Source organism: Mya arenaria, chromosome 16, assembly GCF_026914265.1.
Source record: "Mya arenaria isolate MELC-2E11 chromosome 16, ASM2691426v1".
Lineage (NCBI taxonomy): Eukaryota > Metazoa > Mollusca > Bivalvia > Myida > Myidae > Mya > Mya arenaria.
Genome location: NC_069137.1, coordinates 48,661,484 through 48,677,573, shown reverse-complemented (window position 1 = coordinate 48,677,573; position 16,090 = coordinate 48,661,484). Strand labels below are relative to the sequence as shown.

The 16,090-nt window shown below is 36.4% G+C and overlaps 1 protein-coding gene across 3 annotated transcripts in view; it reads left to right on the top strand.

Annotated features, from left to right (window-relative positions):
- LOC128221103 (cytochrome P450 3A40-like) overlaps positions 1 to 15,846 on the top strand; it is a 30,756-nt gene extending 14,910 nt beyond the window's left edge. For 2 of the 3 annotated variants that reach the window (XM_052929552.1, XM_052929553.1), the window contains exons 2-13: positions 4,505 to 4,641; positions 7,103 to 7,199; positions 7,959 to 8,011; positions 8,652 to 8,748; positions 9,280 to 9,402; positions 10,309 to 10,400; positions 10,822 to 10,973; positions 12,259 to 12,374; positions 12,657 to 13,009; positions 13,218 to 13,355; positions 13,797 to 13,959; positions 14,777 to 15,846. In XM_052929552.1, the coding sequence (XP_052785512.1) occupies positions 4,568 to 4,641; positions 7,103 to 7,199; positions 7,959 to 8,011; positions 8,652 to 8,748; positions 9,280 to 9,402; positions 10,309 to 10,400; positions 10,822 to 10,973; positions 12,259 to 12,374; positions 12,657 to 13,009; positions 13,218 to 13,355; positions 13,797 to 13,959; positions 14,777 to 14,851 (1,533 nt within the window). In that variant the 5' untranslated portion in view covers positions 4,505 to 4,567 and the 3' untranslated portion in view covers positions 14,852 to 15,846. Of the gene's footprint in view, positions 1 to 1,445; positions 1,542 to 4,504; positions 4,642 to 7,102; positions 7,200 to 7,958; positions 8,012 to 8,651; positions 8,749 to 9,279; positions 9,403 to 10,308; positions 10,401 to 10,821; positions 10,974 to 12,258; positions 12,375 to 12,656; positions 13,010 to 13,217; positions 13,356 to 13,796; positions 13,960 to 14,776 lie in introns of those variants that run through there. The other variant, XM_052929554.1, reaches the window with a different exon arrangement.
- The last annotated feature ends 244 nt before the right edge of the window (positions 15,847 to 16,090 follow it).

Below are 16,090 nucleotides of genomic sequence, written 5' to 3'. Positions count from 1 at the left end.
TCTACATTCTCTAAATTCGTTAAGAAACGTACTAAAACACAGTCGAGGAGTAGTGTGCTTAGTTGAATTGAGGCGACGAGATTTGTATTTGTACAATACATAAAATGCTCCCAAATAATGCACCAGTCAATTGTAACCACGCCCACCCCCAGGTCCGGGGGTATACCGGGGATAGCCGGGGAAATTGGCCGTGTTTTTACCTTTCAGGTGACCCCGCAGTGCCGGGTGAATGCGGTGGTTTTGTCTTCGCGCAAAATATAGCGGGGAATGCGCCTTACCTAGGGTCCCTAGGGTGCGGAGGAATTTTGGCGGGGATTTTACCATCAGTTCGTCCCCGCAGGGCGGGGATTTTAGCCGGGGTTGGCTTGACCGAAAGTCAAAGTCCCCGCTATTCCCCGGACCTGGGGTGGGGCGTGGTTTCAATTGACTGGTGCATAAACTAGATGAAATTTCCAATTATCTGGTTTTCTTAACCATCAGCTGGGTTACAACAATTTAGAAACTCAACAGCATATTTTGATATTGCACATTAGTATGTTTGCTTTCGATCACCTACCAGTAAGGATTTGACACATCAGTATAAAATTATACTACTTCAATTTCGACGAGTGATGAAAACAAATATCACAACATTATTGCGGTCAGAAAAACAACAACAATTAACAAAAAGTCACATGTAAGATAATTATAATATTTGATTTGACTGCAATAATAAAATTAAAGTCACTAAGCCAGACGCGCGGGTCATTCTCCGGTGTCCCCCACATTGCAAGACTACACTCTCAGGGCAACACCGTGCCAACAAGAGTACCATAGCATAATTTGTTGCAACTTCTTCACAAGCGTTGTAAAATGAATAATGTGTAAATGTGAGAACGAACGTCAACTCCGAAATATAACGACAACTCAATCTAAAGTAAAAGCTTACACGAATGCCCTCCCTTGATAATTATTAAATTTCCAATGACACTAATGGGATATTCGTATATTCGTATTTTAGAACTCACTGAAAAGGCACCGTATTTAATTAAAACGTAGTTACTTTTGCAGCGTTTAATTAATGGTATACAGACGAAATTGTGTTAAATTAGATAAAGCAATTACCATAATTAAAAGATTAAATGCAAAAAAACATAATAGGATATTATAAGTTATGCGTATTAGCTTAAAATAAGCTAGCACGATGCTTTAATTCACTGTTCGCGTGTGTGTTTTGCTTATTGTGTTACAAAACATAACTAAAAGTACGTTCGAACAAAAAGGTAAAGCGCACAAGACGATATACGAGAAAAGATAGACAGGAGATGGGTATTTTAGCAATATCGTACGAACGCACTCTTATAAAAGTGGTTGCTGACGTCATGAATAAGAAGCGCTACGATTGGTTGATTGATTCCTAACCTTGCTAGCATGATAGCCTATTGGAAATCTTTGTACTTTTAGACAATTGACTGGAATATATATATAGAGCGAGAGGGAACTGTTTTCATTCACTGATTTTCTCAGCATCGGGAATTTTGCCGCGATTCATACTATTTCAGGTAAATGTGAGAATGTGTATATTGTCATTTGTATAGATTTGAACCGTAATATAACATATAGTTTCTAAGACATTGTGATGCATAGTTTACTTGTATGTTGAACAATATATATCAGAGTTGTAAAGCTATTCAGCAAGTATTATTGCAATTTTGTTTTGTTTTCTTGCAGAGGTTTAGTAGTAAGCTTTCCTGATTGATTCGTAATGAAATAAACTGAAGCTGTTTATATTCTTTTTAAACAGATTTAGGCAAATTAAATTGATAGTTACTTGAATGTAATAGGTTGAAAAATAACTGTGTGGTCGGAAATAAAACGTGCACTATGGTGTTATTATATAGTTTAATGAGCTCCATATAACAAAGGATCTGTGTCTATTTTCAAAATATTATTTTATTCACAAAATACCATGTAATTTGTGGTACCAGAAGTCTGGAATTTTATATTAATGGCATAAGGTCTTGTTTGGATTTTATTAGTGCGATAAAAAATACATTGCAGTTTGAACAGCAAAAGTAAACCGCTAAGTATGGAAAAAACGGGCACTTAGTGTCGGTATATGCGTTGTTAATAATTGAGTTAATTGATGAATTTAAACTACTAGTATATTTTTCTTTCTTTTGGCGAAAGGGACCAGTGCTGTTAGAATTTTAAAAATATCAACACAATGCCGAAATATTGTTAATTTAGCATAGAATTTGTCAAAGGAAGAAATAAACCATATCGTTCTTTAAGATGTTAGGTTTAAAGTTTAGCAGAATACGACTGCATTCAAACATAAAACTATCTGTTCATGTTGATATGTTAACATTTAAAAAAAAGGTAAATGCTTGTTTAAGAAGTGTTAGATTTGATTCGAGGTTTTGTGAAAAATGTTTACTATTTTGGATTGTGGATTGGGCCGTATTTTGCAAAAAAGGTACTATATATAGGTATGTAATATTTCAATTAAACCTGATTGATAAATGAAATTTACGATCAAAGACCGGGACACATATGGCAGATATTTTTATTACATTTAATCTTATATGTTATTTGAGCCAGAACATTCAGTGAACCTAGCACATGTGTTGCAAGTTTATGTAACTGCTTTATGAATGAAATGCTTGCGGAAACACATTTAACATTGATTCAGTAGACAATCATAACCGCACTCATTTAGATCTGACATATAAATGTTATAGGTATTATTCATTAAGTGCGAAAAAGGTAATCTATGACTAATTCGTGCAGAACGTGATTTATTCAAGGCCGCTTTTTTGTTTTGATGTTTTATACGCTGAAATGAACAACAGCCGCACTTTGGATGTACTTAAGAATATATACTTTTGTAGCATTTCAATAAAATATGAGGAGAATGTTTGATATTTTACACACACCGCGTCTAATAAGAGTTTAGAGGAATCTGCAGATATTAAATGGCAGTTAAGGATACTGGGACGAAGGTCGGAATACGTTACATTTGATCGGTGATAGATGTTAAAGTGTATTCGGTACGTAGAGTCTGAGAGCAGATCTTTACAACGCCATCTGGGTCCGTATGAAAGAAGCATCTTAAGAAAAAAATATCTAAATTAGCTTAAGTATAAAAATTGGAACTGTTTTTTTTTTCTTAAAAAAAATTAAAAATGGTGTTGTTTTTGTTATTTTTATCTTAAGTCTCATTTTTATGAATGCAGAATATACACTAAACATAACACATTCTCTCGACAAAAAAAAACGTTCAGTAGATTAAAAGGAACAATTTTAACTTTAGTTTCTTCTTTAAAATGACCCATGTCAATGCTGTCCGCTGTGTACTCTTAGTTTAGCAATGAAATAAAAGAGGAAGAAAATAAAAAACGAATCAGAATAACACCGGATCGGTGAAATATAGAACTGTTAGCAATTTGTAAAACTGTATTTGAACAAACGTTAAGTTATACATTTTGATGTGTTTGTAAGCTTAGTTATACTCGCACTCGGGCGATGGCCATTCCATTAGTGCAACTTTTATTGTTTTTGGAGTATAGTGCACAGGCAGAATGTAACTCTAGTTAAAGCTACCCTGGTTATTTAAAAGAAGACAACCGTGTTAAAATGAGATTTTGTAATTTGCATTATTCAAATGTGACATCGTCCGCGAAAATGAGTTCTATCAAAAATAAAATAAAATAAAATAAAACGATTGCATAATAAAATAAAACGCAACTTAGTAAATACGTTATGCCATAACCGTGCCGCAACTCAGTACTGACGTTAAGCCGTAACTTAACCGCAAGTACTGACGCTATGTAACCCAGCCGCAAGTACTGACGCTATGTAACCCAGCCGCAAGTACTGACGCTATGTAACCCAGCCGCAAGTACTGACGCTATGTAACCCAGCCGCAAGTACTGACGCTATGTAACCCAGCCGCAAGTACTGACGCTATGTAACCAAGCCGCAAGTACTGACGCTATGTAACCCAGCCGCAAGTACTGACGCTATGTAACCAAGCCGCAAGTACTGACGCTATGTAACCCAGCCGCAAGTACTGACGCTATGTAACCAAGCCGCAAGTACTGACGCTATGTAACCCAGCCGCAAGTACTGACGCTATGTAACCAGCCGCAAGTACTGACGCTATGTAACCAAGCCGCAAGTACTGACGCTATGTAACCCAGCCGCAAGTACTGACCTTATGCCGTAACCCAGCCGCAAGTACTGACGCTATGTAACCCAGCCGCAAGTACTGACCTTATGCCGTAACCCAGCCGCAAGTACTGACGCTATGTAACCCAGCCGCAAGTACTGACGCTATGTAACCCAGCCGCAAGTACTGACGCTATGTAACCCAGCCGCAAGTACTGACGCTATGTAACCCAGCCGCAAGTACTGACCTTATGCCGTAACCCAGCCGCAAGTTAGCACTGACCTTATGTCGTAACCAAGCCGCAAGTTAGTACTGACCTTATGCACTAACCGTGTTGTTTTATTATTTCAGATCACGGTGCTATTGTGCCGCAAAACTCTGTCAGAATCACTATCAGTATTTTAAGCATCAAAGATGTCACTGACGTTGGAGATCAACCCCTACTTATTGTTGACAAGCATCACTATCATCCTTGTCTTCATTTATCGGTAAGTTTTTCTGATATTCGTTAGTGTCCAAGTATCGTCCACGGAATATGATTGGGTTTTGCTGGCCCTTCATGATCAATAAATTTTGGAAATAGAATTCCACTTAAGGACTTGCTAAAGCGCACTTTGGTTGTCAACCGATGGCATTTTTCCTTGTTGTCAATAGAAAATGTCAATCAAAGCGAAGCTGCTATTTCCTACTAAGCATCAGATGAATCGCCGTTCAATTTCTGCTATTCTACTCTGTTGAAACATGCCAAAACATACTTCGTGGAGACCGCTGATAAACTATTTTATTAACAGTTACTATTTCGTTAGAAAAACCTCCGCCTTTTGACGTTACAACAACCATTATTATTTTTAATTGTATACATCAGCTTCAAGATATACTTAATACAAGTTTTACGTGATTGATGATAATCAAGAAATAACAGTGTGAGACGCGCTCCGATTGTGGTCAGGGAATGTGCAGTGTTAGTTGTTTTGAAATCATTGTTGTTATTGATATTCTATTTGTAAAACATTTCAAGGGGTAATAACGAAATTTATTTAACCTCACTTCTATAGAACATATAGTTAAAACGCCATGGCAATATTTTCGCCTCGGTCGACAGTATTTACCTCAGGTTGACAATATGCACTGTCACCCTCAAGGCAGTCCATATTTATACAATATTACTACTGCGTCTTTCGTTAATGTCATTAAAAGTGCACTGTTCGATTTACACAGTTCAGTTACAGAATAATAGCATGATCATTGATCTAAATATTTGGCCATGGTGGAAATACTTATGTTGCCAAAAAGTACCTTTATGGAACTACTTTTTTAAACTATGCACAAGAGTTCAAGCGAAGTTTCCGCAAAAAACAAGTTCATATGTTCGGGTATGGATGTACCTATCTCTGTCATGGATAATGCTGATTAACATGCATGCAAACTGGAAAATAAAACGGCCTTCCGTGGTGATCTAGTAAACGTCTTGAGGAATTGTACTTTTCGTAGAGTAATGATATCAAATTAAAATAAAATATAAATAGAACGAGTTTAAAGTTACCTCTTCCCTTAGTTTTGAAATAAGCGATGCATTAACTGACAAACCAAATTACAACTAACGGATGTAACCAGACCTTAATGTGAACAGTAAGGGTGAAAATTCGCTTACATAATACGTGTATCGGCAATTATATCGCATATTTTGATATTATTTCACAAGAATGGCAAAGAGCGCCCTCAAGTATCCGTATAAAAGTGCAGAATTAGCATAGTTACATTGAATCGGAGCACCACGACCATTTCCTTCAGTGCTATATTTCTTTACATTCAAAAACTACGCTGCAAGTAGATCGCGTAGTAATTTCAAATAAGCAGTTAAGCCCAAGGACTTTACCCTTAGGAATCTTAATGATTAATGCGATAAAACGCTTTACTGGGTAATAAATTTGCACTTAATAATAATATAAATGACACTTCAGCACTACTCGTATATTATTATCATTATAATTGTACGAACTAATGTTACTAATGCGCGGTCCATCGAATGGCGGAGATGGCCGAGGTGTTCCGATTGGGTTTACAGTTCAGCAGTATAAAGTGCAAAATAAACCCATACCTTAAAAGCATGGCTATCACTATAAACAGAGTGTAATCTACATAGTAGGCCAATGTAATAGAGATGTTTAAAACTAGATCCAAATTTTTCGTTGTACGACATATTGGACTTGAACAAGGGCACTTGCACTCTACATATTTTTACAAAAGCCTGATTTAACTCTTTATTGGTGTTTCGGCCTAACTGCTCTAATCCAGGTTTTTACAGATCTACTCCCTGAAGAATAATTACAGCGATACATCTTAAGTTTGCCTATATAAATGGGAATTGAATGATGATAGTTCTCCGTTGTGATGTGGCATTATGTGGGGTTATTTCGCATTGTTCGAGGATATGCTGCGTTATGTGGGGTTATGTTGCGTTATGTGTTGTTCATATTGCGTTATGCAGAATAATGTAGCGTTATGTTGGGCTATGAGGGTTATGTGGGGTTCTGTTGCGTCAAGTGGCGTTATGTGGGGTTATGTGGTGTAAGGTGGTGTTGTGTCGGGTTATGTAGCGTTATATGGAGTTATGTGGTGTTGCGTGGGGATATTGGGTTTATGTGGCGGTAATGTTGCGCCATGTGTGGGTTATGTGGGGTAATGTAGCGTTATGTGGGGTTATGTGGGGTTATGTGGCGTTATGTGGGGTAATGTAGCGTTATGTGGGGTTATGTGGGGTTATGTGGTGTTATTTTGGGTTATTGTGGTTATGTATCTGTCGCGCTTTAATCCATGTGTCAAAAAGTGGACTCATGTTTTACCATATGATTTCAGTGAAATAAAATCGATATATCACTGTTTGAAAACACTGAAATGACATTTACATTGGGTACAATATAAATGACGTCATTTCCGGATTGTTCACAGGTATATGCAAGAGACGTTCACGATATTGGAGCGACTGGGCATTCCAGGACCAAAGCCCATCTGGGTGTTTGGGAACACGCATGAGTTCAAGGACAAGGTATGTATATAAGCCAGGGCCCATGATTCACTATCCTCTTGAGTTCAGACTTAAAGGGACTAGGATTGTCAAAAACTTACATAATATTGTAATCGGTGTGTACAACGCATTGAATCATACTGATGTAATACATCTCTTACGACACATTGTTTGAAGTTAATATTGATATAGTCGATTTTGGGACCATCTGGTGTCTAGTCCCTTTAAGAGTCAAAGCTGCAACTTTCTTTATCTTCATTAAGCATTGATTAAACTGAAAGATTCACTATCATTTGTCCTTCACTTACGAGTATTTTGTTTGTGTGAGTCTGTGCTCAGATTTGAGTCTGTTTGTAAACATGATTATGTTTTACTTACGTCTTAAGTCTGATTTTGAGACCTACGAATTACAAGTGCCGTTTTGTTTTATAAATATAGTTAAAATGACCATATAAGCTACAAATATTAGTTTTAACAATTATTTACACATTTGCCTTAAAACATATTAATTAATGATAATTTGCTTTTCTGGGGCTGGGTTTCAAACTGCTTATGTTCCAAAAGTAGGGATTATTTTAAACCAAAAACAATAGATTGACTAGGCTCCTCTTTGAATGGTCTCTGTTTTATTTGAATAGGACCCAGGGTGTTATTCCTGACTGTAAGAAATGCTACGTAAAAATAATGGATCGTGTTAGACAAAAAACAATACCTTCAACAATGCTTCACTTATATGTCGTCCTATATTCGCAATAAATGTGTCTGTCATTATTTTTCCAGAATGTTTTGGACGTTTTCAGTTCGTGGCGAGAAAAGTACGGAAATGTGTACGGGTAAGAGAATTCGCTGTTTTCTTGAAGAAGTTCAGTCGTAACACCTCGGCCATTAACGAAGTTAGCCGGAGATTGCCGAGTTGTTACGATTTTAAGAAGTTGTGATATGACGTAAATGTTCCGTGCCAGATAATATTTATGATACTTTGAGAGAGTTTAGACAGGTAAATCCCAAAAAACAAACAGATATACGTCACAAAAACGAGCTTCAGACGCGTAAAAAACAGTGGAAATGATAAATGATTACGCAAAAAACAACGGTGTACACTAATTATGTCAAAACTAAGAGTACAAAATTAGCCATGTTTTACTGGCACAAATAAGAGATAAAATCGGGCATACCCAGCGTCACAGAGTAATTCGTATATTTACATAGAAGCATATTTCTGTTGATTGTCAAAATATCGCGAGGGCTTATTTTCGCGATTATTCAAGAATCTATTGGCTTGCGAGTATTTAAGCCTAAAAAAAAAATATATATATATACAATTAAATTATCGAGTGCCTTTTCATTATTTTACGAAGTTTTACGCATTTTAAACATTGCAAAAAGGGGCCAAACCTAAAAATCTAGAAAACACGTCCTCGCAATAATTAAAGCGACCTACAGTATAAACATAGCTATATTTTATCTCTGCAGGTTTTACGAAGGATTTCGAGCAGGTGTGGTCATCAATGATCCGGAATTCGCAAGAGACATACTCAACAAGCACTTCGAGAAGTTTTATATAAGAACGGTAATTGTTGTTATGAGGTATAATTAAAGTGTTTGATAATGAACAGATAATGCCAGAATGTAGGAAAAAAAGTATTTTGTGACAGCAAGATTGATAACATTTATTCTTTTTGCAATTCTTGTTTCATTTATCTTCATATCTTGTATATAGTTTTTCTGATTTATTTCGCGTAAAAAGCAAAATATATGCAACATGTTGATTTGTTACATTTCCAATTGTGTTGTCGTACGATATTTACATAATATATAATAGCTCTGAAATCTCATAACACACCTTTAACTCTTTCAATATTAATTTGTTTAGAAAATTTTGAATTTTGCACACGTCTAAAGAGTTAAAAATCAAATTTAATACCCGAGTTATCGCCCTTTTATTATAGACGATACAAATTCATTGTCAGAGTGATCGACCCTTTACTTTGAACAACCAAAGAATATGTCCAGGGCTGTCAAATCTTATTAATACAAGCTATAACAATATTTCAGAATTACAGTTCAATATTTGCAAAAAAAAAACTTTTTTAAATTGCAGAGTTACCGGCCTTTTATATACTATCCAGATGATTTGAGGCTTATCAGCATTGACGGTGAACACTGGAAGCACCAGCGTGCCGTCCTTAATAAAATGTTGAATTCCACAGCGACATTAAAGCAGGTAGCATTTTATTTTCTTACCCTTCTTTTAAAGCTGCACTCTCACAGATTGAACGTTTTGACAACTATTTTATTTTTTGTCTTGTAACGAGCCAATTTTTGCAAAAATCCATGGAAAACAGTTATATAAGACTGCTGACAAAAGATTAGATCGCAGATTTATATATTTATGTTCAAAACTTGATGTTAAATGCATTTTTCTTAAACCGTTAGTAACGGTTTAAGCCATAAAACATTAATATTCAAACGGAAATATGAAAATATACAATCTGATTTTTTGTCAGCATTCTTATATCATTGGTTTGCAGATATTTACGCAAAATTTTGCTCTTTCCAAGATAAAAAATTTAAAAAAAGTTGTAAAAATGGTGTATCTGTAAGAGTGCAGCTTTAATGGCTGACCGAATGGTTCCTCCCTGCAGTTTCCATTGTATTTTTGGTTATTTTTTCTCTACTGATTAAGCTTTCTTGTCGGACATTATTGTGAAACCAAGTAAATAAATCAACATGTTACACAATTTTGATGCATACTTAAAGAAGGGTTTGTTAACAATTTTACAGTAACATTAATGCAGGTACAGTCGAACCCCGTTGACTCGAATTCCGGGGGACCGGTGAAAATACTTAGATCCTCGAGAAAGTCGAGGCAAGTAGGAATGCTTACCTTCAGTAGAAAGACATCGGTCCTTTACATCAAGTTCGAGCCGACGAGGAAATCGAGCTAAAGGAGATTGAGCCAACGGGGTTAACATACTCAGACCTATATCGCAGTCAGAGTAAATGAAAAGAAAACTGTAATGTGATCTGTTTTAACTGTTTGATGAAATGTATAAGCAGACGGCGATTGTAAGCATTATCAAATTAAAAGTGTTGCCTGTTGCATAAAACATCTGTGCCATATTTTCAGGTTGTGGGTAAAGTTGTGAAGTCTTCGGTGAGAATGCTGAAAGGTCTTGAGACTGAACGCAAGCTATGTATCGATGGACTGAATATGTCACAGTAAGTTATTGCGTTTGATGTCACTGTTTTAGTTTGTGTTTAATTGAATACATTCTAGCCTCGTTGGCTCGAACTCAAAGGAAACGGCGAAAAAAACTCGAGCCTTATGAAATTCGATACAAGCGGGTACACTTACATGCAGTAGAAGATAATCAGTCCATAAAATCAAGTTTGAGCAAACGAGGTATTCGAGCCAAGCGAGTTCGAGCCAACGGGGTTTGACTGTATATACTTCGTTGATACAAAAAATATAGTACGGAAAATAGACTACCTTTATAACTAATATATTAGCACAAATGTGTTTCCTTTTTTTGTGCTTGATAGATTAAAGTAATCTTAGGTACCTTATGTGAACAATGCTTGACGTAACATAAAAAGCTGTTTTACCGAATAATCTCTCTACGAATCTTGTCCTATCTAGGTTTATTGATAACTTCGTGTCGGAGTCGGTAGCCCGCATTGTTCTTGACATGGACGCAGACGAGATAGACCGCCACGCCGCCATCGTCCATCGCTTCGAACGTGAGTCCATGTGGTCGGCCGCCGCAGATAACGAAATCTCCGGACTTGCCAGTGAGTAATGTTCTTGTTTGTAACGTCTTGTTATAATTAGGTCACCACGACTGTGACCTTTGACACACTTTCCTCAAAATCAATCGGGGTCATCTCTGTCACACTTTATTATGTTGGGACGCGTGTGGGCTTGAGCGCTCTATCACTGATGTAACCCTCAGCGAGTTCTTACTTAGTTTGTTTGGCCTTTTATTAAACATTGATCCTGTAAACGTTCGGAACACCTAGGTAATTTTCCATCGAAAACAACCATCTCCAATCAGCACTTAATTTACAGAACGCCTTCGTCTGGTAGTTGTGAAAAGTTATTAACAGATTTTTTGTTATTAACAATGTATAGCGACTTGTATTCTTGTGTTCGAACAACTGTGTTAATAACTGCATGAAAATCCCAGTGATACAAACCAACACCAATTGCAAGCCACAAACGATATCATTGCTTTTAAAGCTGCACTCTCGCAGATTGACCGTTTTGACAACTTTTTTTGTCTTGGAATCAACCAATTTTTGCGTGTATGTCTGAACACCGGCAATAAAAGACTAATTATTTTCGTTAAAAAATGTTTTATGCCGAAAAATCCATTTTTCTTAAAGCGTTAATAACGCGTTTAGCAATAAAACTTTAATTTTCAAACGTTAGTTTGGAAAGTGCGATCTGATATTTTGTCAGCCGTTTCCAGACATTAAGGCAAAATTGGTAGGCTCATTCCAAGACAAGAAATATTTTTGAAAGGTTGTCAAAACGGTCAATCTGTGAGAATGCATCTTTTAATAAACGTTAGCATTGGTCTTACAACATGGATACATACCTTCAATGTACTTAAATAAAGGTTCTGTTCTGTTCAATTGTTCCTCACACCATCTTTACAATACAAAGGAACTTTCATTTTCTCTCTCATCAGTTCTTGTAAGGTAATTTCTGAAGCACTATTAACACATGCCGCCCACTAGTCGACCAATTAGGTCACACATCGCTAGTATGTAATCTTGTCCAATAAACGGGCGTGATTTTTCATTACCTCAAACGCCCACGTTTAGGACTCCACCGCAGTCATCGTCTCCTTCCATACCTGTCTTTGCGGTAGAACAGAGCATTTTCTTTCATATTTTAACAATGATTTTATTTTAAAAACTGTTGAAGAGATATACTATTGCTTCAATCAATGTGTTAAAATTTCACATGAGATACATTTTGTTCAGGGCCTGACTTAAAAACGCGTGAATTTTAATATGTGTTTATGCATTTCACCAATCAAATGTATTACTATTTTCCTCTCTGTTTCAGGACTGTTCCCATCCCTTACGCCCTTGTTAAAACTGGGGGACAAGAAATTCAAGTCCTCGCACGACGATCTCGTTGCTTTGCTACGAGTGTATCTTCCCAAAGCCATCAGTGCGCAGGTACTTAATTGGTGTACTAGTTTAAGTTTCATAACTTTTTTGTTTGTTTCTAATGGTAAGTTTACCAAAACTTAACCGACCATTTATGACGCAATATGGTTATGATATAACAATATATTAACATGCAGTAACTTTTAAGCTGCGCTTTCACAAATTTACCGATTTCACATTATTTATCTCTTTTTTTGTCTTGGAATGAGCCATTTTGTACGTACATATCTGAAAACCAGTGATATAAGCCTGCTAACAAAAGATCATACTTTCATATTTTCTTTTTTTTAGAATAATAACAAAATGAAGGAAGAAGACCATCCTTCACTTTTATCATATCTGACGTCATCTCGCGTCTTGTCACGTGATATCGACGGAAGTCTCATGAGACGAGATCTTGAAACAGACGAGACTATCGCACACGTTTTGTCTTTCATCGGCGAGATCTTCACAACTATGACAGCTTCCATTCAGTTCATGGTGTACGAACTCGCGAGAAACCCGGAATGCCAAGAAGAACTCTATAAGGAAGTGACGTCATTATTCCCGAACGAGGAAGATGTAACAATGGACAAACTCCAGTATATGGAATATTTCGACATGTTCTTCAGTGAAACATACCGGAAGCACCCAATCGCCCCTGGGTAAGAATACATCAATTTAAATTAAGTTTAACATCTTACCTTTTAGTACATGCATATTCACCATTTTGCATAATAGGTATGTTCAGAAGTACTCTATACTTTGGTTTAACGTGAATTGCCATGGTTAAAATAGATCAAAGCAATCTTAATACTTTATTTAAGACTTGAAGCTGTATTCTTAATTTTCATGACTTCTGTTTGATTTCAGTGTTTCGAGAATTTGTACCGAAAATTGTCGACTGCGTGGCGTTAACTTCCGACAAGGAATGACAGTTCGTGTGATGACGTCACCGCTGTACTCTGATCCAAAAATATTCCAACATCCAAACAAATTTAATCCTCATAGGTAACAAATATACTTGTTCAATATAGTTATTTATAATAGTGCTTATATGTCCATTGTTGTAAACACTTATATTGGCATTGACTCGTTATTCGTTATGATCTGATGTTTTTCTCGACCAAAAAAAGCATACAGTTCAAACCCGTTGGCTCGAACTTGGCTCGAGCCAACATGAACATCGAGCAAAGCGAGTTCAAGCGAACGGGTTTCGACTGTATAATCCAGGGTCCCGTTTCAATCAAGATTTAAAATTAAGTCGTCAAGCTAAACATCTTAAATTTCCAGCTCGTTTCAATAAAAGAGTTTGAAGATCATTTATCGTACAGATCCTGCCCGTTTCTAAACGGGCGTACAGGGTCACCAAAATCAAATGAAATATCTTGGGTTTAAACCGGAGTTACATATGATAATACAATGTATTATAAGGTTAAATTCTTACTCAAGGTTTTCAAAAGAAGACCGGATGTCCCGACATCAGTATTCCTTTCTTCCGTTCGGCCAGGGCCCAAGGGGCTGTCCGGGCCAAAAGCTCGCCACGATGACCATGAAGATAGCCATGATCTACCTCGTACGCCGATACACCTTCTCCACCTCAAATAAAACTCAGGTACGCATGCGCAGCTTGCGTACACTCTGCAAATAAGTAACTGCGTACGCGCAATAGTAAAAACACATTCACAAAGCTATGAACGCAGGCAAAAAATTACATACGCATGCGCAGAACTAAAGCATTTATGGATCAAGCCTTTTGATTGTCAAAAGCCAAGATTATTTCAGATATCAATTCATTTGAGACCTAGGGTTGGTATTCAAAACGCAACTTAAGTTAACCTTTAGATCATATATCATTGAGTTCATTCTCTCTATTGGTCAGTTATTAATAACGCGTAATTTGATTAGCTGCATCGTTCTTAGATTCAATTAAACCAATAACTCCAGACCAGTTCAGAAACAAACTATGAAGAATGACAATAACAAAAATGACTGGTTTAAAAATGGTTTATTTACAAGCAGGTTTTAACTTCAACCAGCCTTGAGATCAATTAACCTTTACAGTTACTTTTACTGAATGTAAGGAAGAGCTAGCAATTGTACGGTCTTATCTGGGTGTTTTACTGAATGTAAGGAAGAGCTAGCACATTTTACGGTCTTATCTGGGTGTTTTACTGAAGTTTAGAAAGAGCTAGCTACTGTACGGTCTTATCTGGGTGTTTTACTGAATGTAAGGAAGAGCTAGCACATTTTACGGTCTTATCTGGGTGTTTTACTGAATGTAAGGAAAAGCTAGCACATTTTACGGTCTTATCTGGGTGTTTTACTGAATGTAAGAAAGAGCTAGCACATTTTACGGTCTTATCTGGGTGTTTTAGTGAATATAAGAAAGAGCTAGCACATTTTACGGTCTTATCTGGGTGTTTTTTCAGATTCCACTGAAGGAAGCACTTCGGCCATCATTATGCCCCGCTGACGGTGTTCACGTTAACGTCACCCCGCGATAGTCGCCCCTAGATACACCCGACATGTGGAATGGACGCTTGTGCCATTGTACGCAATAAACATTTGAACGCAGTGCGACGCGGAATGGTGACGTCATAGATGTGATGTCATTATCGAATGGACGTTATTGATTAAGCGTAATGTTTTGATGATCAACGAAAACGACATTCGACGAAAAGTAGTGAGGCAAGGTGGAACACTTCCATTAATACCAATAAGTGAACCGTGACACTCGTGCTTACATTAACGCTATCATTGTATAAGGAGTGCTTATCCATAAGGAATACTTTCTGCAATTTTAAAAAAGTACGTCAATAAGATGTTTTTAAGACAAAGAAAACAACAGAATATATGAGCGGAAAATAAACTGTATCTGAAGTATTAAAACAATATTACAAATTGTGTATTTTAAAGATACTCCTGTTTGCGTTTGTAAGTTGATACTATTTACAGTCAAAACCCGCTATGTCGAAGTCTTTGGGAACTCGGGAATACTTCTAGATAACTATTATTCGATATAACCGAAATGCTAAAAGTGTCTTACTTAACCCAACACATTTGAAAGAAGTTCGACATAACCAGAACATCGAGTAAACACAATTCGACATAGCGAGTTTCGACTGTAGGAGCGGAAAAAGAAAATATACATGATAATAAGTCTAAAATAATCTTTTGTAAACATTAAACGCTTCTGTGTTTTTTTTATCAATTTTTTTTCAGCATTTCAATGTACTCTATGAACGATAATAATGAACATAAAACTCAATTAACAAAAGGTGGACATCAGTCATGACATACGCTATGATACAGGTATACTCCAGAAATATTAATCAACCTATTATAATAACAAAATTCTTGTTTTGTTAAAGATATTTTTTCCATGATATTGTTACGCATGTTATGAACAATTAACAGTAAACACGTTGATAATGTATACTATTATTATATGTATTCTTTTTCATATTTCTTAAAATGTGAACCGACAATAAAATCAAACATAATATATTTCTTTATCTTATTTTACAATAATTCCAAGTCTTGTCTTAGGCCTAAAAAAAAATATGTCTGTTTCGGGTAACCCGACCCTACCTATAAAAATGCGCCGACCCTAACTATTTTTTTCCGTTTCTGAGCAAAAAAAATATTCGTTAACGAATAGAGAGTTACGAAGGGCGGATAAATGCAGATTTTAATCAGAATTATTGTTTATTTGATAAAACAAAGTCAGGCAATGACAGTAA